The sequence below is a fragment of the Cyanistes caeruleus genome, chromosome 24, assembly GCF_971803275.1.
Source record: "Cyanistes caeruleus chromosome 24, bCyaCae1.hap1.1, whole genome shotgun sequence".
Lineage (NCBI taxonomy): Eukaryota > Metazoa > Chordata > Aves > Passeriformes > Paridae > Cyanistes > Cyanistes caeruleus.
The window spans coordinates 96,987-122,621 of NC_141724.1; the positions used below are offsets into that span (position 1 = coordinate 96,987).

Below are 25,635 nucleotides of genomic sequence, written 5' to 3' on the forward strand. Positions count from 1 at the left end.
GATGAAGCACCTGCAGGAGCTCAAGTTAACCTGGGAAAAGCTAGATGGTGCTGAGATCTGGGAACAGGTACAAGAGTGAAGAACACAGGACAGCACACAGGAGAATAAAGGTAATGAATTATCAGAACATGAATCAGCAGAAGAATGCAGTGAGAAAGAGGGAGTTATTCAAAGGAATAAAAAGTTCATGCTGGTTTTCAAGAGGGATTGGGCTCGCAGCACCTCCTGCAGCTGGCACCTGGGAGATGCTCCCACCGACTTGTACTGACACTTCATTGCTGGAAAGAAAATCTCCTTTTCAGGGGAACCAAATTGCAGAAGGGCAGCACTGAAAAAGCAAGAGAAAAGTGCGGGGAGCACAGTAATCTGCAAGGCTCCTGGCCCAGAGTCAACACTACCATGGGAGAACCACCCCTCTCCTATTTTCTAAAAAGGGTACAGGTACTTCCTCCTGCAGGAAAACTGAAATGAGAATCACAGAATCAGAGAATGGCTGAGATGGAAACACCTGCTGGAGGTCACCTTGTCAAAATCGCAGAGTCCCAGGACCATGTCCAGTTGGCAAAATTTATTTTTTCCCTATGAAAATTAAATACCATAGGACAAAATATAATTATTTGATTTGCAAACTAACAGAGTTACACTGAATGCTCAATGTATACAGCATTTTATTGTTTGGACATATATTACAATGGACAAACATATATTACATATGCTATACAAAATATACATTCTGATGTGAAAAAAATATAAATAGACAATAGAAATAGCAAGAGGGAATAGAAGCAGCTTTGCTCTCGCTGCTTCTGACCCCTCAGTTCCTGTACTGGTAGTGCTTTGGCACTGACTGGGGCAATTGCTTGTTTTTACTGAAAAAAGAAAGGCCACTCTATCCCCTCTGCAAAGGAGAAAGAAGATGCACATGATTTTCTCCTCCAAGTCTACCAAGTAAGTTTTTCCACAGTGCAGTAAAGTGGCACCTTCTTACAAGCATCCGCTATTTACAACCAGCTTATGGAGTTTAAATGCTCATGGAAGGATGTAAATGTCTTAATTCAGGATTCAGCTTTTATAGGCTACTCTCTCACAGAAATAAAGCTTTAGCTGCACTCTCTGACAGCCAGCACAGTCCTGGTGCAGACAGCAGTGATTTCAAAGCTCTGGTCTGGGCCAAGCAGCTCTCATCTACCTAAAGGGAATTCCCTTGCTCCAGGGAGTTGCACCCCAAGTACTCCCAGCATCTCAACAATGCCAGCTGCACCATGACAGATCTGTGTAAGTTTAGCTCCTACAGAGAGAGAGAGAGGAATGAAAGATATAGGAACCAGAATTTGCCAAATGGTGATGAGAGAGCAGCAGCAGCAGGGATGCTGTTTTCCCACTCCTGGGAATCACACATGCCAGCAGAGACCTGTCCCAGTAGCTTGAGTGACTGGCTGAGAGAGCAGCCCAAAAGGATAAGGCTTTGCTGCTGATGCAGTAGTTTCACGGCATGACCTTTTTCATCTGGATTTAAATTGTCAGTGCTGGGTCCCTGCAGCAGGGATCACTTTGGATTCAGAATAAGCACTGTGCCTTAAATGCTGTATGGGAAGGAAAAGTCTGGAGGAAATAAAAACAGAAAAAAATGAACTTAAGATTCTCTCTTTTTTTTTTAAACATTTCACCTGTCAGAATGCAAAAATTTACACACCTATGTTTCTCTCTATTTTACCCAAAGGCCAAGGACAATTTGATCTCCTTCCCACTAAGCTGTTGTCTACCAAAGCAGCCACGCTGGCTTTGAGAGCATGGGAAGAGCCCTTGAAAATATTTACTCATTTGCAAAAATTTGACTATTATTCCTGTCCAAAGAGCCACGGGAAAAACATCATTATTCCAGGGTTTCCCCACTCATTTACTCAGAATCCTTCACCACAGTGTCTAAGTTCAGCTGTGATTCACGACCAGACCTGACAATTAAGTCACAAACCCTTCAGTCCAGGAATTGATTAATGGGAATTCTCACATACCTAGAACTGAGCTGGGCCAAAATGTTTTCTGTCTTTCTAAAAATATCACACAGATGGTTTTATTTTGGTACAAATTCTACAGCTCCAGAGCAGGCAGCAGTGACCAGGAGGGTCACACTAAAGGCATGACCATAGAGCACAATGTACCTGCTGAAAACCCATTCCGGAAGAGTCTTTTAACACCTTCTACAAAAAAGAGCATTTTCCAAAAGAGGAACTTTTCAGGAAGTCTTTATATGTCATTGTTCTTCCTCATTTTGTCAAGCACATCTCACTGGAACTATCAAGTCTGAGCTTCCTCTGTCTCAGCAAGATTTTTCCATAGCGAGGGGTTCCCTGCATTGTATCATTTCTCACCTGTCAAATATTTAAACATTTTGACCACATTAAGGTTTAAAGGAACTATTAGTTCAACAATTTAAGCCTGGTATTTTACAACAGAAAAGGACCAGTGTTTTAAACTCCATATGCCTTTGGCTATGCAGAAGAAGTATTTATCAAGTGCTCTCTCATTTTACCTCACGCTTTTCATCACCACATTCTTTTTAAAAGTTCACTTAACTGTCAGCTAGGAAACATATGGAGACCCTCTCAACAGACACAATACAAAGGGGTTTTTTATAGATAAAAGCTTAGATAAACCTTGAAATTCTGCTAATATCATGAAATGGATCAGCTTGCAGCCAGGTCAGCCAGGTACACAGTTGTAGGTAACAATGAAATTCATCAATATCACAAAATTCTACCACATATCTATAAGTAAATGCACTTCTTTTCAAATGAAGACAGATCTAGTCCCTCACAAACAAGCTTCTGGTCCCCCCAGGCCCCCCATATGGCTTGATATGCGGCTGTCAAGACTAACAGTATGATACATACTTTGGCATAATAAAAAATAATTTACATTACAGCCAACACATTTATATGCTTAATGTATACAAAATATTTATAAACATGAATTTATTTACAACTAGAGCCTATTATTCATAGAAGAAAACAAGCCCTAAATTTAGACTGGCCACAGAGACCTGCCGACAGTCTAAGGAAGGAAAAGCTGGCCAAGAGTTTTATGCTTACAGTTCCGTGGGAATTCCATGAGGAGGCCCTGATGGTTTGTTTCCAAGCAGACGAAGCACTGTGAAATAGCTACACATGTTCTTGAGAGCTTTCCAAAGCATGCATACCACAAAGGCTGCTTCCAGCACCACACAATCTGTGTTTTAATGCTATTTTTGTAGATGGCACTAATTATCCACATGTTCTCTGGTGCACATTCCCATTTTCCAATGGAGAAATTGCAGAAAAAAGGGCATGTGCCACCTCCTCCAAGAGAGTCTTCTGACTGTTGCAGACACATACATGAGCATCTTTGGCTTTGGGGCTAGTCCTGAGGTAGTAAATAGTCAGTCAATCTGGATTTGCTTACAAGGCTTTGTGAGCATTTTATGTGGTTTCACTGTGGTCATGAATGTTCTGTGTCCTGCTAAAATCAAAATTCTCCTCCCGTAGCTTGTGGCAGGGTCTGGGTGATGCCTGGTCCTGGTCACTGTTGGCGATACCGTCGCTCCGGAGTGGCTGTGGGGGCTCGTGGGCCAATGGGTGGTGCAGGAATTGCGGGTGAGAGCAAGCCAGGTCTTTGCTGCCTCCCCACAGAGGAACCTGGAAGGGCTCTGAGGGAGAAAAATTAGAAGATAAACAGGAGCAAGTTCATAGAATCAAGGAATATCCTAAGTTGGAAGGGACCCTACCCTCAACGATCATCGAGTCCACCTCCTGGTGCTGCACAGACACTCCAACAAATTCCACCCTGTGTCTGAGAGCACTGTCTAAAAACCCTTTGACCTCTGGCAGCCTTAAGGTCATGACCATTCCCTGGGGAGCCTGTTCAGTGTTTGACCACGCACTGGAGGAAGAATCTTTTCATGATACCAAATCCCAACCATCCCTGACACAGCTCCAGCTGTTCCCTCAGGTGCTGTCATGGCTCACAAAGAGCAGAGATCAATCACACTCAGATTGTAAATACATTTGAGCTCTGTGACTCAGCAATTACAGTAGTTCTGAGTTGATTTTCTCTGGTTTTGAGAGTATATTTTACTAGATGCTCTCCATTTCCAGCAATCTCTTACAGTAACCAGGAACACACAGAGCTTCAGTGTGAATTTTTAAAAAGGTGATCTGGAAGAAAGTCAACAGAAAAACAACCAGTTTAGGGAGTTCTTTGAACTTCACACCAGCTTAAACAGAAAGGCTATTTGAATTTCTTATGTGAAGTTCCAACTTTTTCTTAATAAACATCCTTGAAGTATAAGCAAAGGCTCACTTTCCACAAACTTAAACCTGCAAATTAAGAAATTCCATCTTTTTAACATCACCCTCTTCAATCTCAGGTAATGAGATTGGATGCAAGCAACTGGATGCAAGCTGTTGTTTGCTGATGCAACATGGACATTTGGAGAACAAGTGGTTAATAAATGTGAGTTGTTCCACAAACTACTGGCACTTGAAGGATTGATTAGCTGTATGTCAACAGTGAAGGGCAGCATAACAAAAGCCAAAGTTATCAGGGAATACAAAGCAACAAAAACAAAAGTGGACACTCACCAATAATCTGCTGTGAATATATTTTCTTATCACATTTTTTGTCACGGTTGGTACAGAAGACAGGCACATCTCTGTCTGCTAAGAGACTACCCAGAGCACTGGTTTCATTCTGGGTGCACACTGTGTATGTTTCCTTGGGCATCTGCACCATGAGATTTGGGAGTGCTTGATCTAGGGGGTCCTCCTCGGTGATGAAGGCATAGGGACAGTACTCTCGGGTCCGGGAGTAGATGTTAGCATTGTCATAACAATCTGAGCAGATCACTAACGGTGCTGTACCACCTGATGAACACAATGGAAAAATAAAATGCTCTCAAAAAGAATGAGGATGCCAGATTTCCACAGGCTTTATGTCCTGGTATGATCATTTATTACAGCAACACAAATTGAAAGGACTTTTTACAGTTAAGGGAGTAACAGAGTACTTGGCTTGAGAGGTAACATGAGAAACCCCCCAGATTCCTCCCATCCAAATTCACCACAGCAGTACCCTTCTGAAGCTGACATGGGGAACCATAGACATGTTCCCCTATTTCATGGGCAAAAAAGTTCCATGCAGGTTCAGCCAGCTTGGGCACCAGGGTGAAACAGCCTTGAGATTAAACCAGGATACCTGCCCATATCCATCTCAGACCTGACTCGCCCCTGCATGCCCACACACATCAGAGCTGATGATCTGGTCACTTAGAGGAGCTGCTTCTCATCTCCATCCTGATACAGACTCTAGTGCAGTGGGACTGGGCTGGAGAGATCATGGACAAGTGTGAGAAACTTACACTGAGGATTAATTTTCAAGCCAGCCTATATAACCAGTGATGAGTCCTCGGCATTTTGATGGCAAAGAAAGCATCTCTGTAAGCTCAATGACACAAACATCCAGAAAATTGTCCAAAAAAGGTGGGGAAATAGTGTAAACCCCTTAGTTATTATGACTGTAACAAGCCAACAAGATGTCTGGCACAGACAGGAATTTTATACCAATGATAAGAGGCAAAGCTAGTCATCTTCCAAAAAAATCTATTTCCACCTCTTCTGCCTGGGCTCTTGAGATGCCAAAGGAAAGAAACAGGATAAAGATCTACCTTGACACTTAAGCTGTGAGGATGAGACTGTGCACTGGCATCCTGCCGAAGCACTGGCAACATACCTGAGGACTTTGCTTACCATCTGTGCCTTTGTGCATGTAGCTGCCAGCTGGAGGCATCAGCTGCTGATGGCTCCCTGTCTCCAAGTTACTGTAGCCTTCCTGAGGCTCAGACAGTGTCCCTTGGGAGGAGAGGTAGCTGGGAATGTCAGCAGGTAGGTTCATCTCCTCTGCAAGGCAAAATTAACATTGGCAACAGTAAACAGTGTGAAGATTTCAAAGTATTACCAGCACTATTCCCCACATTAACATGAATATCCAGAATTTCAACTCGCATGTAGGTATCTTTTTTCTGCCTCAGTAATCACAAATCCAGATGTCCAGTTCAAAGCTGACATGGCCAGAAAGAAAATTTACACCTATTATTCCAGGCCCTGAAAACATTCTAAGTTTATTCTAATATTTACTTTCCAAACTTTACTGTTTTCCCTCAATGTAGGGCAAACTAGTGTATAAGGAATAGAATTAGCACACTTCTGGTATTTAAAAGAACCTCTGAAATGGAGGAATTTGAACAAATCCCTGAAGGGATTTTAGAAGGAAATCTTCAGTTCATTAATCTTATCCATTTGTAATGAATCCAGAAATTTCAGGTGTTTTGGATTAACAACAGGACCAGAGACTGTTGATTTTATACTTAACCTGTGTTAGTGATGCTGTAATCTTCGTTCTTCCTCCTCATGTGGTAGATGACGATAACCCACACCAAGGACGTTCCCACCACACAACACACGACAACGATAATCACGATCCCGACTGTTGTCCAGCCGTCCTCCTCATTGACAATCGCACTCTGAGAAGAATCACAGTTGGGGGAAGCCAGGACATTTAGATAAATATGGCCACGCTCAGTGCCCAGTGTGTTGGACATGATGCACGTGTACTTCCCAGCATCCTCCAGTCCTGCATCCACTATGATGAGGAGCTGATTTGCTGCAGCGAAGAAATGCCGCTCGGTGACTGTCAAGGGACCATCGTCCTTGGTCCAGTTGAGGCGAGGGGCAGGACTGCCACCAGCTATGCACTGCAAGACAGCAGTTTCACCTCGGGTCACTGTCCTGTCTTCCAGGGGTCTCATGAAGGAAGGAGTTTCTGGGACAAGAAGTGAAATTGTAAGATAACTTTAGAGAATCATGGAATCCTATAATGGTTTGGGTTGGAAGGGACCTTAAAGACCATCCTGTCCCGTCCCTTGCCATGGACCCTCCACTAGACCAAGTTGCTCCAAGCCCCATCCAAGTGCCTCAAGCACTTCCAGGGATGGGGCAGCTGCAGTTGCTTTTGAAAACCTGTGCCAGTCCGATTCTAAATTTTGCCATAACGTTAAAAGTCAGTGTCTCCAAAAAATGCTGCACTCTGGAAGGAACTGACCTTCCATTATTACTCAGCATAGTTCACAGGATGGGTCAGCTTGGAAGGGACCATAGTGGATCATCTGGTCCTACCCTCCTGCTCAAGCAGGGTCATCCCTGAGTATATGGGACAGGATTGCATTCCAATGGCTCTGGAACATCTCCAGTGAGGGAGACTCCACACCGTCCTCTCTGGACAGCCTGTTCCCACACAGTAAAGAAGTTCTTCCTCATATTCGTGCAGAACTTGCTGTGCATCCGTTTCTGCCCATGGCCTCTTGTCCCATTGCTGAGCACCACCAAGCACAGCCAGGTGCATCCTCTGACCCCTCCCTGCAGACATGGACACACATTGATGAGGGCCCCTCCCAGCTGTTCTTTCTCAAGGTTGAACAAGCCCAGTTCTCTCAGCTTTTCACAGAATCATGAAATCATTTAGGTTGGAAAAGGCCTCTAAGATTCACCATTTCCTTGTAAGAATGATGCTCCAGTCACTTCATCATCTCTGTAGCTTCTGCTGGACTTGCTCCAGGAACTCTGCATCCCCCTTGTCCTGAGGAGCCCAGAACTGGACACAGCACTCCAGATGTGCCTCACTAGGGCTGAGCAGAGGGGCAGGATCACCTTCCTGACCTGCTGGCAACGCTCTTTCTCATGCATCCCAAGATCCCACTGGTCTTCTTTGTGGCAAGTTTGTTACCTGTGACAAAATTTGCTCTAAGGCAACACAAATTACTTGCCTAATCTACACTGCTGGACTAAGATATACCCCTCAGCTCCCTGCAAAGATCACACTAACTCCAATTCCACCGGGTGGCTCTGCAACTCAGCTTCTAAAGCTTCATTGTGTAAACATCACACCAAGTGCTGCTCTTCATATTTTAACTTCATTCTCCACCATTTCAACTTGTTACTTACAGCTAAGCTACACTTCCACTGCAGATGTGCAGCGATCCATCTGCCAGCACAGGCCAGTCACACTTACCCAGCACAGTCAGGGTAGCATTGGCTGAAAGTCCCCCTGCGATGTTCTGGGCCATGCAGCTGTAGATCCCCATGTCTTCCATCTTCACGTTTGCAATGAAGAACACATCGTCCTCTGGCATGACGTGCATCCTCCTCTCTCTTGCAGCAGGGAAGTCTGTCCCACCATCTTTCTGCCAGGAGATCTGTGGCGGGGGGTGGCCCTCGGCAGCACACTCCAGACGGGCCATTGCCCCAGTGCGGATAGTGAGATCCATGGGAGTTTTCAGGAAAGAAGGGAGCTCTGGATCAAAGGGGACATCGAATCAGCATTTTCACTGTCAGGTAAAATGTAGCAAAAGCTCCACAGCAGAGAGAAATTTGAAAACATATCTGAAACACTCTGTAACAGAGAGGAACAGATTCTTCTGAAGAACTGCACGGATTTCCAGTGGTTATTTCTAAGAGCCTTTCTCCCAAAATGTAAATACAGTATCAACAGTGTTCATAGAATCACAGAATGCTTCCGGTTGGAAGGGACCCTTAAGACAATACATGCCCAAGGGCAAGGACACCTCCCACTCTCCCAGGTTGCTCCAAGCACTGTCCAGCCTGGCCTTGGAATGCTTACACAGATGAAGCAGCCACAGCTTCTCTGGGCAATTTGTGCCATGGCTTTGCCACCCTCACTGGGAGAAAATTCTTCATGCAAACCTACTCTATTTCAGTTTAAAGCCTTTAAGTTCCTCTAAGATGATGTGAAGATGATTTCTCATGGGAAGAATCCAGGGAAAAGTCTTTGGCACATTTTTCTTCCCTGCTAACATGGAAGGTAATCTTCCATCTCCTCACCTCTGCTCTGAGGTGCTGTGGGGATCAGTGGTCTACTGACTGATGTGAACATTGTCTTCTTACCTCCCCTTCCCTCAAAATAAACAGACTCATGATGGCTAAAAATAAAAAAAATACTTCTATTTTGACTTTTCAGAGTTTCTGCCACTTATTTTCAGATGAGCCTTCCCCAGTTTTACAAACATGTGGGAAAGGTGCTCAGTTCTGATGAGACAGTAGAGGGAACTATTAGCTGAAAGAATTCTATCTCAAATTAACTAGATGAACAACTAATTGTGTTCTAATAAAGCACGGGAGATAACTGCCACTTTCAAAAAGTGAACAGAAGCTTTTCAACCACAAAAAAAAATCTCTTCTTTCCAGCTTCATAAAATGATGTGTGATACTTCTAAATCCCACTGATATTTGCAAGACTATTTTGGACCACAGCTTTAGTGAAATATAGATTTGTAGCTACTTAAATGAAATTTTAGGTTCAGAGTGTTTCTCCTTTTTTACCATTATCACTTACCATTAACAGTCAGCTTGGCTTTATTGGAATAATTGGAGCCAAAGTGATTGGTGACAATGCACTGGTACTTCCCTTCATCAGTGAAATTCACATTGAAGAGGTGCAGGACAGTGGTGTATTCCAGCACCTCCCCACTTTGCTGCTGGTACCTGGCAAAATTCTCCACCTCTGCATCATAGAGGACCTCGCTGTCTTTGCGCCAGGCCGTGGCCATGGGTGAATCACTACTGCTCACAGCAGCGCACATCAGGCTGACATTTGTGCCTCGCAGGGCCACTGTGGTCTCTGGGTGGACTCTGATCTGCGGTTTAGGGAAATTATCTGAAAAGTAAAGCACCAAGATTAGCTACTTTCCTCTTAAACTTGAATTAATATTGCAAGAAAAGTCACTCAAAAGGCAACGTAAGCAAAACTGAAACTTTGAGAACAGATGTCCTGATTGAGGAGCACAGATTCAGCTGTTTTGAGCTGGAAATCAAACTGTGAAGGAGGCAGAAGAATCAGCACTGAAAACAGTCAGTGTGGAAGTGTAGTGCTGAGCAGCCCTGCCTTTTGTCCCACTATCTGATAATTCATTCCTATGTTAAGATCACAATTGAAAACCCTGCTTAGCTGAAGAGCCAGGCCATTTTATGAAGGACTGAGACTTTCAGATAGTTTAAATATCCTGAAGAGCCTTGAAGTTCTACAAGCACAAAGCATAACAAGCTGGCAGTTCACTATCTCATCCCACTCAATGAAACTGATTTCCATATCCATTATTTCAGCAAAGACAACTCTCATAGTCACATGCAGAGCTCTGTCAGATGCCACTGTGGTGGTGCTGGAGTGGAGAAATGGGTATGTGCACCTACATGATTATTATTTTAGTCTTTGCCACCAAAGCAATGAAAGAATTGCATATACTCAAATAACTGTTATAAGACTGCTCACCAGGAAAAAGAAACATCAGACTAATTCCAGGCCTGCCACAGACTTCACCCAGACTCTGGGCAGAGTTTGAGAACACCATAAACATCACAGATATGGAGCACCAGAAAATGTGCCAGAGCCTGAACTACTCCAATTTTTGCCCAGAGAAGCTGTGGCCGCCCCATTCCTGGAAGAGCTCATGGCCAGGTTGGCCAGAGCTTGGAGCAACCTGTTCTCGTGGAAGGTGTCCCTGTCTATGGCAGTGGGTGGAACTGGATGACCTTTAAGGTCCCTTCTAACCCAAATTATTTTGATTCTATGATATTCTGCTAGTATGGGCAAGAACCAGGAAGAAAGTGTCAAACAGACCTTACAAAGCCAAAGGTAGTCAAAAGCAGGGAGAATGGAAGCAGAATCCATTTTTACTAGTAAGCTAAATAAAAAAACATGCCCACTACACCCTGGGTTAATTTCAGTGCTCAAACACCACAAAACAGAATGATGAGATGCAGAATTAAGCCCCAAACTTACAGCAGATCCAGTGATGTACATGGGCCCACATGAGCACCATGGCCAGGACCAAGTACCTCCCCAGCACTACAGCTTGATTTCAGCTACAAGACTTGTGCTTTTGCATCAAAAGTCACTAAAAATACCAACCACAAACAAAGTCATCAGGGTCCACACTGAGAAGGCTTTGTCCTGCCAACCACTCAGGGTGAGCGCAGCTGACACTGACAGCCTGCAGCAAATGGCTCTCACTGAGCCACTGGGGCAGCCATTTCAACTGGCAGTCACAAAGCAAACTGCTTGTGTTCAACACTCTGCAGAAACAGGGCAAAACAAAAGGGTGAGTGAAGTTTATTTCACACGCATACATGTGATTTCATGCAACAAAGCAACTTAAAGCATACACATAGCAAAACACCATATTTACACTATTATTTTATACATATGGGTATTTATTATAAAATCTTACTTACTTATGCTAGAATCAGTCCCTATATGTCAGCATTAAAACCTTGCATTTCATTTTAACCCTGGAGAATATAAACTCAAAGTTTCAGCTCCTAAAAAAAAATCCCAAAACCACTAACCTTGTCTTCACAATTATCTTCACAATTATCCCTCTTTAAAGCAATTAAAAGGAACATAACATTGCAGAGCAGCTCCATGTTTCAAACTGAACACAACTGCCATTATGAAATGAGCTGAAGCTTCAATTCTTAATGCCAGTTGATAAATATTTAAGGCCAAAAGTGATTTGTTTCATATAGGTATCAAGTGCAGCTTGTTTTCTCTGCTCCACAGAAAACCTATCAACAGGAAAAAATGATGTGTCTCTTCTTTCCTACTGCCTGCTTTTAAAGTTTCTTAGGTATTACTACTCATTCCCTAGAGTGTCAGATGCCACTTCTGAACTGACTTCAAGACACTGGAGGGCTCCAAGTACTCCAAGTATGAGTATGACTGACTTGAGACAGTCCAGCATTTAACAAGAAGTGATCTGCCCTAAGTTGAAGCCAGTCATGGGAGAAAAGAGGCACCAAATAAGCCAGGATTCCATCCTGCTCTTTGCCTGCACATATCAATGACTCATCACCTTTAAAATACATCAGAGAAGACAACAAAAGTCTTTAACACCTGAAATTGTCTCCTCACAGTGGCAGATCTTGCAGACTAAGTTCATCTGGCCAAAGTTAACTAATGGAGTAACAGTTTTAGACCAGATTACAACAGTCAGAGACTTTATCTCACAGAAAGGACTGCATTACAGTAGAATTAGTCTTGGGTGTGAAGGTCACTTCACATTATATTACTTCAGATGTCTGAAGACCACAAGATACCCTACCAGCTTAAACATCTTCTGAGCACATACAAAATCTTGTCTAGCTGTGAATTTTAAAGCCTTTCCCTAGCCCCCCAAAATAGGAAGAAAAAACACAGGGTTTGCTAATCCCCCTGAGAGATTCCTAATGAATTGTTTTGTTCACTGTCTATATCCAGTGCGGAGCTTGCTGCAAAATCATAGGATAGGAAAAGCTTAGTGGTTCAGTACAGCAGGAAAAAGTTAATTCCTACTAACTGCAACTAAGGAAATGCAGGTGAAGATTTTATCAAACCTTAAATCTAAATATTCTGCTACCATCTTTGAGTCTGTAATTTACCGTCATTGCTGCAAATATTTCACAATGAAAGCAGACACACTTCAGACAACTTCAAACAACCCTACGATAGCTGAAGAATTCTTTCCAAGGTAGGGCTTGTAAAGAATCTCTAAATAATTGAACTTACAGCTCCTTCAGCTGAGCCTGGGCAAAGGCATTTTCTTGGATGGACATGATTGCATTGTTGCTTAAATCTCTGTAAGTTAAGGAAAGTGCACAATAATGAGTCAGCATGATTTCATATGCTGCCTTCAGTCAAATTCTTGAAAATCACACAGAGAACACAAGACTGAAAATGACAAATAATGAGTTCTACAAATTCAAATACTTACAGATATTCAAGTCCTTCAAGACCAGAGAATGCTTTTTTGGTAATTGTCTTAATTTGGTTTCCTTGCAAGATTCTGAAAATAAAGGTCCAGAAACCAGTCTGAATGTCAATATGAGTCCACAAATAAGACCCAAAATAAGCTCCCTATGATGTTTAACTACTTTTTTTTTTTTTTTCTAATTCTAGCTGAGATAAAGGACTAAATACTATTTTTTTTAGATTAAAGGCTCAACTAATTTTCCCAAGAACAGGGCTCCATTTCTACCTTCAGCTTAAGAGATCTGGGCTAGAACTGTGTCAGAAGATAATTTAAGTTAGGAGGATGAAACAGCAATAAGTAGGACTTGGGAGTGAAGTAGTAACTTTCTAATACCAACCTGACAGCACCACACAACTTCCTGGACTGTGCCCTCACACCAGGCTATTTGTTATAAGCAACATTTGTAACTACACAGGATGGAGCTTCCTACAAAGCAGGTAGCACTGGATGAAAAGTGCACAGTCTAAGTACCAAGACGCTTGTTAATGCAATAGTGTTTTGAATTTGCACAAAAATACTTTGCATTTTGGGGCTGTTTTTTGATAAGTAGTAACTTTTACCCAAACCAAAGAAGTACAAAAAGTGACAGTCATCACAGAGAGGTCAGTGAGGTACTCAATAATAAATGAAGTCAAATACTTATGCTTAATCCTTCAATCCCAATCAAATTGGTGCTGTAAGGAAATGCAGTGCTACATGGATCCAATGCACCTGAACAAGGAACCCAGGACTACATCACGAGCTTGTGGCACATAAGTGGAAACACTGTGAGAAAGGATTTCTGCCTTGTGTCATTAATTTACAATTACTTATAATTTTGCACTCTCCCTCTCTGCATGCCTGGGAAGTGCTATTGTTCCCTTAATTTATAATACATACAATTTATTCAGCCTGCTGAGTCCCATAAAAGCTTCATTTGCATCTTCTATGGCCCAGGAGATCTCATTGTTCCGCAAGTCCCTGCAGGAGAAGACATTTCTTAGAAAGAAGCCTTGGAGCATCATCATGACCAGGGCTAATGGTGAGCTGGGGAAGACAGCCAGATACGGAGCTCTGGCACACCATTACCTTGAAGGTCTTAAATCTTTTACAAAACTAAGCTTGTCAGGAGATGAATTTCTCAGTTCAGAGGGGAAAAAGGGAAAACTGCTCATGGTAAGTGTTGCAGTCAGCACCAGAAACAAATTCTGCAGCACAACTTCTTGATGTGGCATTTAAGGAAAACCCCGGTCTGACCAGCACTTTTCATGTGATGGACTATTTGCCAGGAGCTGGGAGAGGCTCCTGAAGCAAGTTGGTTCATGAAAGAGAATAACCAATGCACAAGCAGCATTAATCTTCACGAGTAGCAGGCTTATACCAGCATTAGCATATTAAGGGATTACATCCAGGTTACAGCATAGGCCCGCCAGGCACACTGTGGTGGATTTTCAAAATTAAGTTGATATTCTGCTCACAAATCTCGTTATCAGCTAATGGGATTTCTGACTGACCTCAGCGCAACACTTCAGGCCTTCATGGAGAAGAGAGGTCTAAACAGCAAAATCAATAGAACAATACAGTTCGGAGAGGATTAAATAGTCCTCAGAGATAAGATGAAATAAATTCAGTTGCATTGTTATCCTGAATGGCATGGACTGAGCCCAGAACATCTGCTTTGATACCACCATGCACAGAGAGGAGTGTATTTAAAGGAAATTATGCTAATAAAAAATAGTCTGCCCTGTGTTTTACCAGATAGTCTATGTAACAGCTAGATGACGCTTCCAAATGAGTCAACCGACAGAAAACTAGCTGCATATACAGGCAACTGTATATATCACTCATAGAAACACCTCTTTCCCTGTGCTAATGAGGGAAAAATGAAGTCTACTTTCCCATTAGGTGAGACTGTAAACTGTGTAGAACACCATCATGAAAGAGACTAGGACCAACCTCCAGGATACCATCAGTGGTAACACACAATTTTCTTGTTTTTCTTACTTTGAAATATAGAAGTCTTGATAAAACCACACACAGAAGTCACTTCCACAATTTGTATTTATACACTTCCAAGTTTAGGACAAAAAGAAAAGAATTCAGTATTTCATGCATCACAAGGTCTGAACAAATATGGCCTTGAAACTTGCTCACATTAAATATTTACCTCTTTGAAAATTATTCAACCTAAGGTACCCAACATGGAGCTGAGCTAATAATGACTATATGAATATTATGCCAAGTTGATTTTCAATTTGCTAATTCTTGTGATTTAAAACACGTTTCTTGAATTATCTCAAGGTCTACTTCAGAATGTTAGACTGTAAATGCTGGAGAATACAAATGCCAAACTGCTCACGGTATTATGAAGTAAATAATGTGATAATACATAAATCTTCAAAATTTCAGTGCTGTTCTTAGATACATCTGCAATCATAACTTGCAGTTAATGTACAGTTTTACACTTTATTCTCCTACACTGCAGAGTGGCAGGAGCTGAACGTACAGAAATATGTACACCAGCTGTAGCACCAAACAACCAGCACACAACCAACAATGGAACTAAAACACAGTATCTCTTGTTTTTTGAAGTATTTTTACACTCCACTACTCAGACCACTCAGCAAAACAAGTGAGCAGCCCAAAAGAAAAGCCCCTCATTGTGTGAGAGAGGAGTTGGCTCCTCATGCGTGGCTGGGCACTAATGCTTGGAGGCTTGTTAATCACCACTGCTCTCCATCCTGCACATTCCAGTCCCAAAGCAAAGGGCCAGGCCCTCACTGTTGACACCCCTGAGAGCCCAGAAAAACCTACTAATTAATCTGCTCTTGTTCTTTTTCATGCTACTCTAAATCTAAGAAATTATGTTTCATTATTCCATTAAAAGGTTGCATTAAGGTTAACAGAATATGACTGCTTGCATAAATCTCTCTGGTGAATTTGCTTATTTAAGCATTTATTTAATGAAGTGACAGAGGAGTTAGAAATTTTGACTCCTTTTTCAAGTACTGTTGTTTACGATAATTACAACTGTTCAGATCTACCTGGGACAGGACTGGGCCTTTTCAGAAATATCCAAGATCTGCCACAAAAGGTGCTGGCAAGTGCAAAGCTGCGCCTTCAACAGCAAGAAGCAACTCTACACCCACTGTTATGTTATGTGAGGTCAGCACATGAGCATGATGGGCTAAACCATGCCTTCTACAACACAAAAGGGTTCAGTCCTTGGTTTCTGAGGTTCCAAACCTAAGGAAAACCTCTAAGAATAGAGAGCTCCAGGCTATTTGCTCCACAATAGGATACACAAGGTACCCACACCTCTCAGAACTGGCAGGACACACATCTGAGCACTCAACATCACCAAGTCACTGTTTCTTACCACCTCTAATATTGAGTGGTTGGTTTGTTTTAGCTGGGCTGGAATTCTGTCTTCTTGGTAAACCAGGAGATTATCAGACCTACCACACCCGCAGGCAGGACAGCACTAACAATGATCTCAGGCTTCCATAGTGCAGTATCCATTGCCTCTACTTCCAAAAACTCCACTTAAATTAATATTGCTTTAAACTGAGATTTCTGTTTGAAGTTTTCTGTACTTACAAGGTTTGAAGATTTGTCAGACCTCTAAAAACACCATCAGCAATGTGATTAATGTGATTGTCCCCCAGGTTTAGCTTCTCCAAAAAGCCAAGTCCCACAAAGGCAGATTCCTTGAGGCGAGTGAGCTGATTGTATGACAAGTCTCTGGAAACATTCAACACACATTTTAAAGGCAAGCAGGGGGATTAATTATTAAGACACTATCTGACTTGATTAACTATTGTGTTCTAATTTCTCTGACAGAATACTTGTAATTAAAATACATCATTACCATAGGCCTAGCAAGAAAATTGAATTACCAAAGGAAGTCCTCATTCTTGTCAATCAATATTTGCAACATTCCAAAAATTCCCAATGAATAGCAGCCCAGGACTTACAGCTCAGCAAGTCTTTGGCAGAATTCCCATGCATCTGGGCTGATCCTGGTGATGGCATTCTGGCTAACATAGAGTTGTTGCAACGTCCGTAGCCCATACAGCCAGCCCTTGTTTACTTCTGTTAAGTTATTATGTTCCAGTTCTCTAATGAATTAGAAGGAAAACACATTTGCCAAATAGATAATCAATGAAACATCTACTTACAAAATTTCACCTTGTGCATCTCAGAATGATTTACTAACTTTCAGCCATAAACAACACAAAATGCATGATTCTTTCAATCCCATTGAAATAAAAAAAAAAAAAATGAACTAAAGTATATGAAGAACTGAGTAACTCAACACCAGTTTCAGGGATCCAGTGGCGGAAACAAAATTATAATCTCTATTCTCAAAAATAACTTTTAAAAAATAAGTATTTTGCTAACATTGCATTATACATCCTTGTGTTCACACTGTCAAAGTCACAGAGGAAAGAACAACCCCATGTTATGGGGACTGCAAATGAAAACCAGCAAAAAGCAGCTACAGAGGCAAACATTCCTGATCACTATGTGGGAAGAAGCTGGAAAGAGGACCAATATAATGGAATCACAAGACTGGTTTGTGTTGGAAAGGACCTCAAAAATCATCCAATTCCCTGTCATGGGCAGGGACACCTTCCGCTAGACCACGTTGCTCTATTCAGCCCTATTCTACCTGGCCTTGAACGCTTCTAGGAATGGCGAAGTGTATCTTTCCACTTCTGAAGTAACCCGACATGACATAAAAATAACGGGAAAATACTCTTTTCCTATGATTTCATCAATACCTCAGCACAGCTATGATGTAAGAGAAACCATACAGGACACAACTCTCCAGGGCCATTTCCTTTTTGCTAAAAAAATTCCACAACCAGGTATACTCACAATTCCTCGATATTACCCAGGCCAAAGAATGCTCCATCCATTAGTCTGCTTATCCCATTGCGCTGCATCTTCAAGGATTTTAAGGATTCCAATCCTTGGAATGTAAGACTTTCCACTATTTTAATCCGGTTCCTTTTCAGTTCCCTTCCATAAAGATGACATTCAAATATTAAGACATCTTGCAACAAGCACCACTGTGTGAAAGTCAAGAACATGCTGAGATTAGCAGCTCAGCTGTAAATGCTGTTTTGATGTTTTCAAGGCTGTTACTTACAGAAACTGCACATGAGGCAATCTGAAGATCTTTGGTGGAATCGTACTAATCCTATTTCTGTTCAGTTTTATCACCATTAGTGAGCTAGATAAGTTATCAAGGCAACCTGCTTCTAGAGTAGTTATTCTGTTGTTACTCAGATTCCTAAGGAAGGAAAAAGGAAAGAGGCCTTTTAGAACATAGAGAATTTGATGAACACAATGGCACAAGCACCTCAGAGCAACCACTGATTAACAGAACCCCAGACCCCTGTGAAGTCCCATGAGAAATCTGAATTCTGGGATACCAAGCTAAATCCTTTTCCCCAAAGGTATCAGTGTGAGAATTTTTACTGCACATCCATGTTTCAGATAAGTCCATGTAAAGTGGTTAACACAGTGTCCACAGTGATCTACGCAAACAGGGCGGAAATTATTATTCCCTGTCCCTGATGGCTTAGGTACCTGCATTCTGACAACAGCATGTTATTTGGGAAAATACAACACAGAATGGTATGAAAACTATTTTATTTCAGGATATCTGTAGCTCCATTAAGCACAGCTACCAGTTCAAAGTTGTGTAAGGATGCCAACTTTAAAACACTAATTTAAGAGTACATGAGGTCTCCAACATTATCATTGTAGAGCCAGGAATCCCAGAGACAGTATATCACTCATACTTACAGGTACTTCAGTTGCATTCGTGGAAAGGAAGAGGCTTTAATTTCTGAGATAAGATTAGAACTAAGATCTAAATTTTCCAATGAAAGGTAGACCTGGAGTTGCTCAGCATTTATTTCTGGAATGGTATTGTGCACCCTGAAAAAATCAGCAATAAATATGATTACTACAACATCTCATCCTTCCAGTTGCACAGCTGCAACAGTAAAAGGATTCTGTATATCAACAGTGCTAGTGAGCTTCATGAATGGGGCATGCACCACATGCTTTCAAAAGTGTTAATTCCTAAAGCAATACTGCAAATCCAAGAGCTATTTGCCACCGTGACATATAAACAGATTCAAATTCTGAAGCCTATAGCTGAGCTGGTCCTTGTGGGAAGTATCATACCTGGACTGAATCCCACCCCCTCAAAGCTGCCTGCCTTGGTTGACTGCATTTTACTGCTAATTTAGGGTGACTTGATTGTCTAACTGATTTGTACTTCTTTAAAGAGTGCTTACATATCCCCTGATGCTCTTTACTTGAGCAATATTTCAAGAAAAAAGATACTTTCTTACAATGTGATAGCAGAACTCTAACATGGTTCTTCAATTTGTTAAACAAGAAGAAGGCAGATGAGCTATTACTTACAATGAGAGAAGAGTTATATTGGAAGTTGTTTCTCCAAAATACGGAATTTCACTTAGCTCATTGTAATTCATTTTCCTTAAATAGAGGGCAAAAAAAAATTATTTACACTTCAAAGGGGAGAAAAATCCTTCTGTACACAGTACAAATAATTAATCTCAATGCATTTAACAATTTTACTGTATTAATAATACTTAGTAGTTGACAAAAAAGATTCCCCAAGAGCTTAAATACTAATAATTTGAACAATTTGAACAGCGAAACATGCTAGCTTTTCTCATTTTCATGGATATTATTACTTCTCTTTCATTAAAAGCAGCTATAACCAATAACCTCAATCCTCTTTAAAAATATTGGTCTTCTGACTTTCACAGGAAAGATTTCTGCTCACAACACAACAGTTTCATACATGAAATATGCTGTCAACATGGAGTATCCACTTTTAATTAAATTAATTTAATTAACTTGCACTGACTATTTCTGCAGGTATCTTGACATGCAATAAAACATTCTAATTAGAATTAGGTAGGATATCTTGAGACTTTATCCTCATAAAAAACAACTTACACTTCTTGGAGAGTATGGACAGACAAATCAATGCTCCAGTTGGATGATAATAAATGATTATGACTTAAATCCCTAGAGAACAGGGGGAAAAAAGTTATTTAGCTCCTGGAAGAACAATAAAAAAAATCTCAACAAACCCAAAACATGTATGCATGATGCAATCTCAAGTTTGAAACTGTATTTATGTATTTTATACAACTGCTCCTTCACTAAAGAGCTTGTTCTAGTGGTCACTCACAATTAAAAGTCTAAACAGTTCTACTTCTCTGCTTGAATCAAAAAACTTCTGCTAAAGCTACTTGATAGGAAGATTGTACCTGACCAGAGAATTTTTGCTTTAACCCAGAGCTTTATTAACAACACTTGTTCACCGCAAGAAGAAAAAACTTTGCAGGGACATGAGAGTAATTTCTTACGAAACACCCGTTATTGAACTGCTTCGTGTAGCATGATCCACCATTTTCTCAGCTTTCCAAAGATGCTGACCAGCCAAGGCGGGTTTATTTTAAAGGAACAACATACACAAAATTCCCAAACAAGATGGAGTGGAGAGAATGCTGAGGCTGGGAATCTTACAGGCAGATGTTTTAGCACCAGTTGGTTTTACTTATAGGAATCAAATGCAGGAATTGGACTCTTTCAATGGGCAAGAGTCATTAAATCCAGCTTTAATGCTCACACTGGGTGTTGGTGCTATTCCCATTGCTATAACTTCACAAAGTTATTTCACTTTTGCCTTAGACTTGGTGCATAAATGCAACATATGGGTCCATTTCTGAGCACAGGCTGCCTCTAGTCATGACATGAGTCAAAGAAGGACCAAAAAAATCACATTTGTGTATATAGAAACATGGTCCCAGCCACACCAGATAGGCAGATGCCAGTCCAAAAGATGAAACCAACTCACCTGTGTGACATTTTGCTGGCACAAGTCCAGCACAGAGGTGAATCTCCCAAAGCTCATGCCAAAAGCCTGAGTTGTTGTGTCTGAACAGACCTGACACTGCCACTATGCTTGCAGAATAAGACTGGTGCCCTCACCACAGTCAGAAATCCATAGGTGAGTGCAGGAATAACTGGCCACAGCTGATGCCTCTGAGCTATGAAGATGGTGAAGGGTCAAAAGGGGCCATACAAGGAGTAGCTGAGGTCATGCAGCTTGTTTAGCATGGATATGAAGAGGTCAGGACTCACCAGGGTCTGCAGCTTCCTCGCAAGTGGCAGCTCTGATCTCTGCTCTCTCTGAGCAGTGACCCAAGGGAACAGCTGGAGCTGTGTCAGAGGAGGATTGGGTCGGATATCAGGAAAAGACTGGTCAGTGACTGGTTGGTGACTGGAAAGTGACTGGTCAGACACTGAACAGGCTCCCCAGGGGAGCAGTCAAGGCACCAAGGCTGCCAGAGCTCAAGGAGCATTTGGACAATGTTCTTGGGGTGTCCTATGCAGGGCCAGGAGTTGGACTCAATGATTCTTGTGAGTCTCTTCTAGCTCAAGATATTCAATGCTAGCTAGTTGTTCTAGTCTGGCAGCAAGGCACCATGCTTCCCTCCCCATTTCCAATTCTGATGTCAAGGAGAGAGCTACAACAAGCTAGTTTCAGCAAAGCTGTTCCCCTCCCTATGAACTCCGCTGGTATGGTCCTGTATCACTGATTCTTTCATCATTGTTGCAGTAACATTGTACGTATTTATTATAGTTAGTTTTAAGATTATCACGCAGGCAGCAGCTATGCTGACGCAGGAGACAAAACCACACTTTGCAACCAAAAGTACATTTATCTATTAAAATTAATATTATAATGTAAATGAGTATAGTTCAAAATATTCCCATTGACAACTAGATTTGGACAAGCCACAGCACCTAGACCTCTGTTCCTGCAATAGCTTTGGGCCTGTGCTTGACTCCAAACACAAAGAGGGCCAAGCTTGATCCTACAAAAATCATTAAGTCCAACTCCTGGTCCAGAACAGATCAACCCCAAAATTCTACCAGGTGCCTGAGAGCGTTGTCCAAACACTCCTTGAGCTCTGGCAGACTATTTTTGATCTGTAAGCACAAAACCTACTAAGAGACAACATGGACTGACAATTGACAGACTACAGTATAGTTATAGTTAACTTTCACTCATGTTCAGTGTAAAGATTCTGTTCTAGCAATGAATTATTAAAATCCTGGGTGTCCTGGCAAGTCAGGCAGTTGTTAATGTATTCTTTTAATTACACCAAGATGCAAATTATACAGATAGAGCAGTGTGGGTTTGGAAACAATTAAAAAAAAAAAAAAAAAGAATCAAGAGAACCTGGAGAAGAGAACAACTGCAGCCAGTTGCAGAACTCTTCTGCAGCTCTGCTTCCTCAGTACATGTGGTAATTAAGCCAGCCCCAAACACTAGGAAAAACACAAAACCAACCAAGTATCAGCTGCTCTTCAGCAGGCTTCCCACCTCAGAGGGCGGAATGCTCCAGACACTCTCTCCAGCTGCCCAGATTCCCCTGAACCCAGCTCAGCCTCAGCCTCTGGGCATCCACAGGGGCCTGGCATAGACAGGTGGAGGGAGATACGATCCCAAATCCCAGCAGTAGACTTTTCCTGGATTTTTCAAACATGCAGGCACTCAGGCAGTGCTAAGCAGTCTGATCTTGGAGCAGTGCGTTTAACCAGAGCGGGAAGTACTATGCCATGCTGTTTCCAAGGAACTGGTGGGCAACAGATGGAGGAAGGAGACAATGGATGTGGAAGGTAACAATGCACCCTCAAGGTGTGCAGATACTCCACTGATGAGCAAAACCAGGCCTTGGGTTCTGATCCAGATCAACCTGTGTGTCAGGCACTGCTAGCAGACACTGACATAGATCTTGGACACAAGATAAATACGCAAAGAAAGCCGAAACTCGGCTTTTCTAAGGCTTTCAGGAATAATACAATAAAATACTTTAGCTAGGTAGGGAACCTACAATAGCCTTCTAGTCCACCTGCCTGACCACATCAGGACTGACCAAAAGTTAAAATTATTCAGGACACTGTCCAAATTCCTCTTAAACACTGACAGACATGGGCCTGGGTCACAAGGACGTGCTAACATCCAGCTATCCCCTCCAGAACCCTACTGTCTAATTACTGAGTTAGAAATTAAGATTTTAATTCAGAAAGCACAGTAAAGTATTTTTCTATTATTACTCAGATCTGGACTACAACGAAGTTTTCATTTCAAGGAGTTGGATACAGTTGATATTTATAGTGGTTCTAACATTTATATCTACATTCTGTTACTGATGCTTTTCTTTTTCAAACAGACCAATGAATCACAAAATACAGAATGAAATACATTAGCTGATTTTCCCTGTTTAGAGATCATTCAATTACACAGCTAAGATTCCTGCTGTCCTGGAGAACCAGATGCAATTCCCTTGGTCTGGAAAAGCCAAAACCAAAGAACCCATCCTTTAGGCAGCCTTTGCATTGTAACCGGGAGGCCCAAGCTGTGCAGAATAAAGAGCAAACATGCAAAATTTGTACTTCAGAGATTCATCTGGTATTATATTGTATATAATACCATCTCAATATTCATTTTGAGCTTAAGTGGTACTCATCTCTTAAGTAAATAAAACAGAACACACATGCCAAATTGATTATGGATGATGAAGAACGATCGTAATTTGGCCAAGCTGAGCATACTGTGGCACTATAGGCGTGTTGATGCAGAATGCAGGCAGCCAGTTGAGCTCACCCCAAAAAATCTACTGTGAACAGAACTTGCTGAACTAATTAACTGATACCTGAACTACTTTTATTCACTGTCTCTCTGGTTACCAGGATATGTAAACACACTTACTACTATGGGACTGGAGGCAGAGACCACCAGCATTGTGCTCCACTCTGCCCCTATACACAGGGCTGGCATTCCTTGCTCTAAAGAAATTAATGTTAAGAGGCAGACATATAAAACAATATTTCCTAACTCCCTAACTTCACAACGGTTTTCATCACCCAACAGGTCAGCCACAAAACATATATAACTTCAGAGGAAAAATGAAGTTAGTTGCCCAAGTACTTCCATCATGAAAACCAAGTCCTGCTCTCCTGGCTTTATTAAAAACAAAAAGTGAAAATACAGCCAACCTACATACTCACACTGGAAGCACCACCTGCAAGTATTTTGAGAGTCATGGAAAAGAATATTTAGTCCTCACTGCAAGTTGAAATGGTATCACAGAAAAAGAGATGGAGAAAAGTTCATCAGGGACTGATCATGTGAGAAAAATTAGGCTTTGATTAATTTTAAACAGCTGGTATACATTATAGCTCATTTAGATTCAGAACTGCTAAAGTAGTCCTAGCAAAGAAAAAACATCACACATGCTTCATGTGCCAAAATCCTGAAAGCCACAACAGAGGACAGACACAGAATGGATTGAGGGCAGCTCTGGGAAGGACTTGGGGATGCTGGTGGATGAGAAGCTCAACAGAAACGTGCATCTACAGCCCAGAACATCCCCCCTTGAGCTGTGGGCTGATCCCCCAGCATGAGCAGCAGGGGAGGCTGAGCTTTGCTGAGTTGCACAGCAGTAGTGGGATGCAGAGGGAACAAGAAGCAACAGGAAGTACCACAACACAGCTGAGGCTGGTGCTTGAAGGAACGCTTCCAAGCACAATCGTAAAAGACAATGTCCTAAAGCCTAACTTGAAACAACTTTAAATCCTGGACTGACTAGCCTTAATAAGTGACTTACTAACTATAACCTGCCCGTGCTCCACCGTCCTCTCACTTGTTACCATCACAGAGCAGGGCAAGACAAGCGTGAAAATACGCCCTGGGACCCCGGCACACGGAGCCTTCGGAGCCGGGCCCTCATTCTCTCCTCTTCGCCTCGACCGCGGCCAGGGTGAACCAGGTACCACTGCCGGGGTCGCTCTGCCCGCAACGCTCCGGGCTCCGTGCGAATATCCCGCAGACAAAATCACTGAATCCGTTAGGTTGGAAACGACCGCCAAGATCGCTGAGCCCAACCTATGACCAAACACCACCTTGTCAATCACACCACGGCACTAAGTGCCACGTCCAGTCGTTCCTTGAACACCTCCAGAGATTGGGACTACACCACCTCCCTAGGTAGGCCCTTCCAATGTCTAATCAACCCTTCTGTGAAGACATTCCTCTAGATGTCGAACCTGAACCTCCCCTGGCCCAGCTTAAGACTATGTCCTCTTGTCTTATCGCTTGTTACCCGGGAACAGAGCCCGACCGCCACCCAGGTGCACCCTCCTGTAAGGGAGTTACAGAGAGAGATAAGGACACCGAGACCCGAGCCCTGTCCGCCGGGCCTCGCACCGCCCCCAGGCCTGCACCCCCCGCCCCCAGCCAGGCCAAGGCCTGCGCACAGCCCGCCGCCTGTCCGGCCCCGCAGCCCCGCCGCGCTCACTTACAGCCCCGTAGTGCCGGCGGGCAGCGGCGGAATCCTGCGCGGGCCCAGCCCGCTGGACAGGCGCTGCCGGCTGCAGTCCAGCAGGCCGCGGCGGCACGAGCAGGGCGCGGCGCAGGGCTCGGCGGCGGCCGCCGGCGCATACAGCGCTGCCGCCGCTAGCAGCAACACCAGCGGCCGGCCCCGCGGTAGCGCCCCACGGGCGGCCCGCACGGCCGGCCCCGCTCCCCGCATCCCCCGGCCCGGCCGCGCCGCCCCGCCCGGAGCCACAGCAGCGCGCAGGAAAGGGGCGGAGCCACGCCGACCGCAGGCGGGGCCAGAGGGGGCGGGGCT

The 25,635-nt window shown here is 42.9% G+C and overlaps 1 protein-coding gene across 10 annotated transcripts; it reads right to left on the minus strand.

The window, feature by feature from the left end:
• Window positions 1–651: 651 nt before the first annotated feature.
• LRIG2 (leucine rich repeats and immunoglobulin like domains 2) lies at window positions 652–25,570 on the minus strand. Of its 10 annotated transcripts, none has more exons than XM_086862077.1 (20): window positions 22,326–22,558; window positions 21,077–21,154; window positions 20,790–20,982; window positions 19,883–19,954; window positions 19,319–19,393; window positions 18,689–18,823; window positions 18,027–18,170; window positions 17,753–17,896; window positions 16,846–16,989; window positions 16,469–16,612; window positions 13,769–13,849; window positions 12,851–12,922; window positions 12,646–12,714; window positions 11,011–11,174; window positions 9,439–9,759; window positions 8,098–8,379; window positions 6,403–6,852; window positions 5,781–5,930; window positions 4,617–4,898; window positions 652–3,682 (listed from the first exon to the last, which is right to left on the minus strand). In XM_086862077.1, the coding sequence occupies exons 3-20, from the start codon at window positions 20,798–20,800 to the stop codon at window positions 3,456–3,458; spliced, it is 2,967 nt and encodes a 988-aa protein (XP_086718203.1). In that variant the 5' UTR covers window positions 20,801–20,982; window positions 21,077–21,154; window positions 22,326–22,558; the 3' UTR covers window positions 652–3,455. The 10 variants fall into 10 exon arrangements, with proteins under 10 accessions (XP_086718203.1, XP_086718201.1, XP_086718199.1 ...); XM_086862075.1 differs by lacking the exon at window positions 22,326–22,558 and adding an exon at window positions 7,577–7,714 and having other exon boundaries at window positions 21,077–21,227; XM_086862073.1 differs by lacking the exons at window positions 20,790–20,982; window positions 21,077–21,154; window positions 22,326–22,558 and adding exons at window positions 7,577–7,714; window positions 25,307–25,570.
• Window positions 25,571–25,635: the final 65 nt, after the last annotated feature.

Coding starts and splice junctions, on each gene's coding strand:
- LRIG2 (XM_086862073.1), bottom strand. CDS start 25,536: ATGCGGGGAGCGGGGCCGGCCGTGCGGGCCGCCCGTGGGGCGCTACCG. Junction 16,990..17,752: donor CTGGGTAATATCGAGGAATT/GTGAGTATACCT, acceptor CTAATTCATTAG/AGAACTGGAACATAATAACT. Junction 12,923..13,768: donor CTCAGCAGGCTGAATAAATT/GTATGTATTATA, acceptor CTTTATTTTCAG/AATCTTGCAAGGAAACCAAA.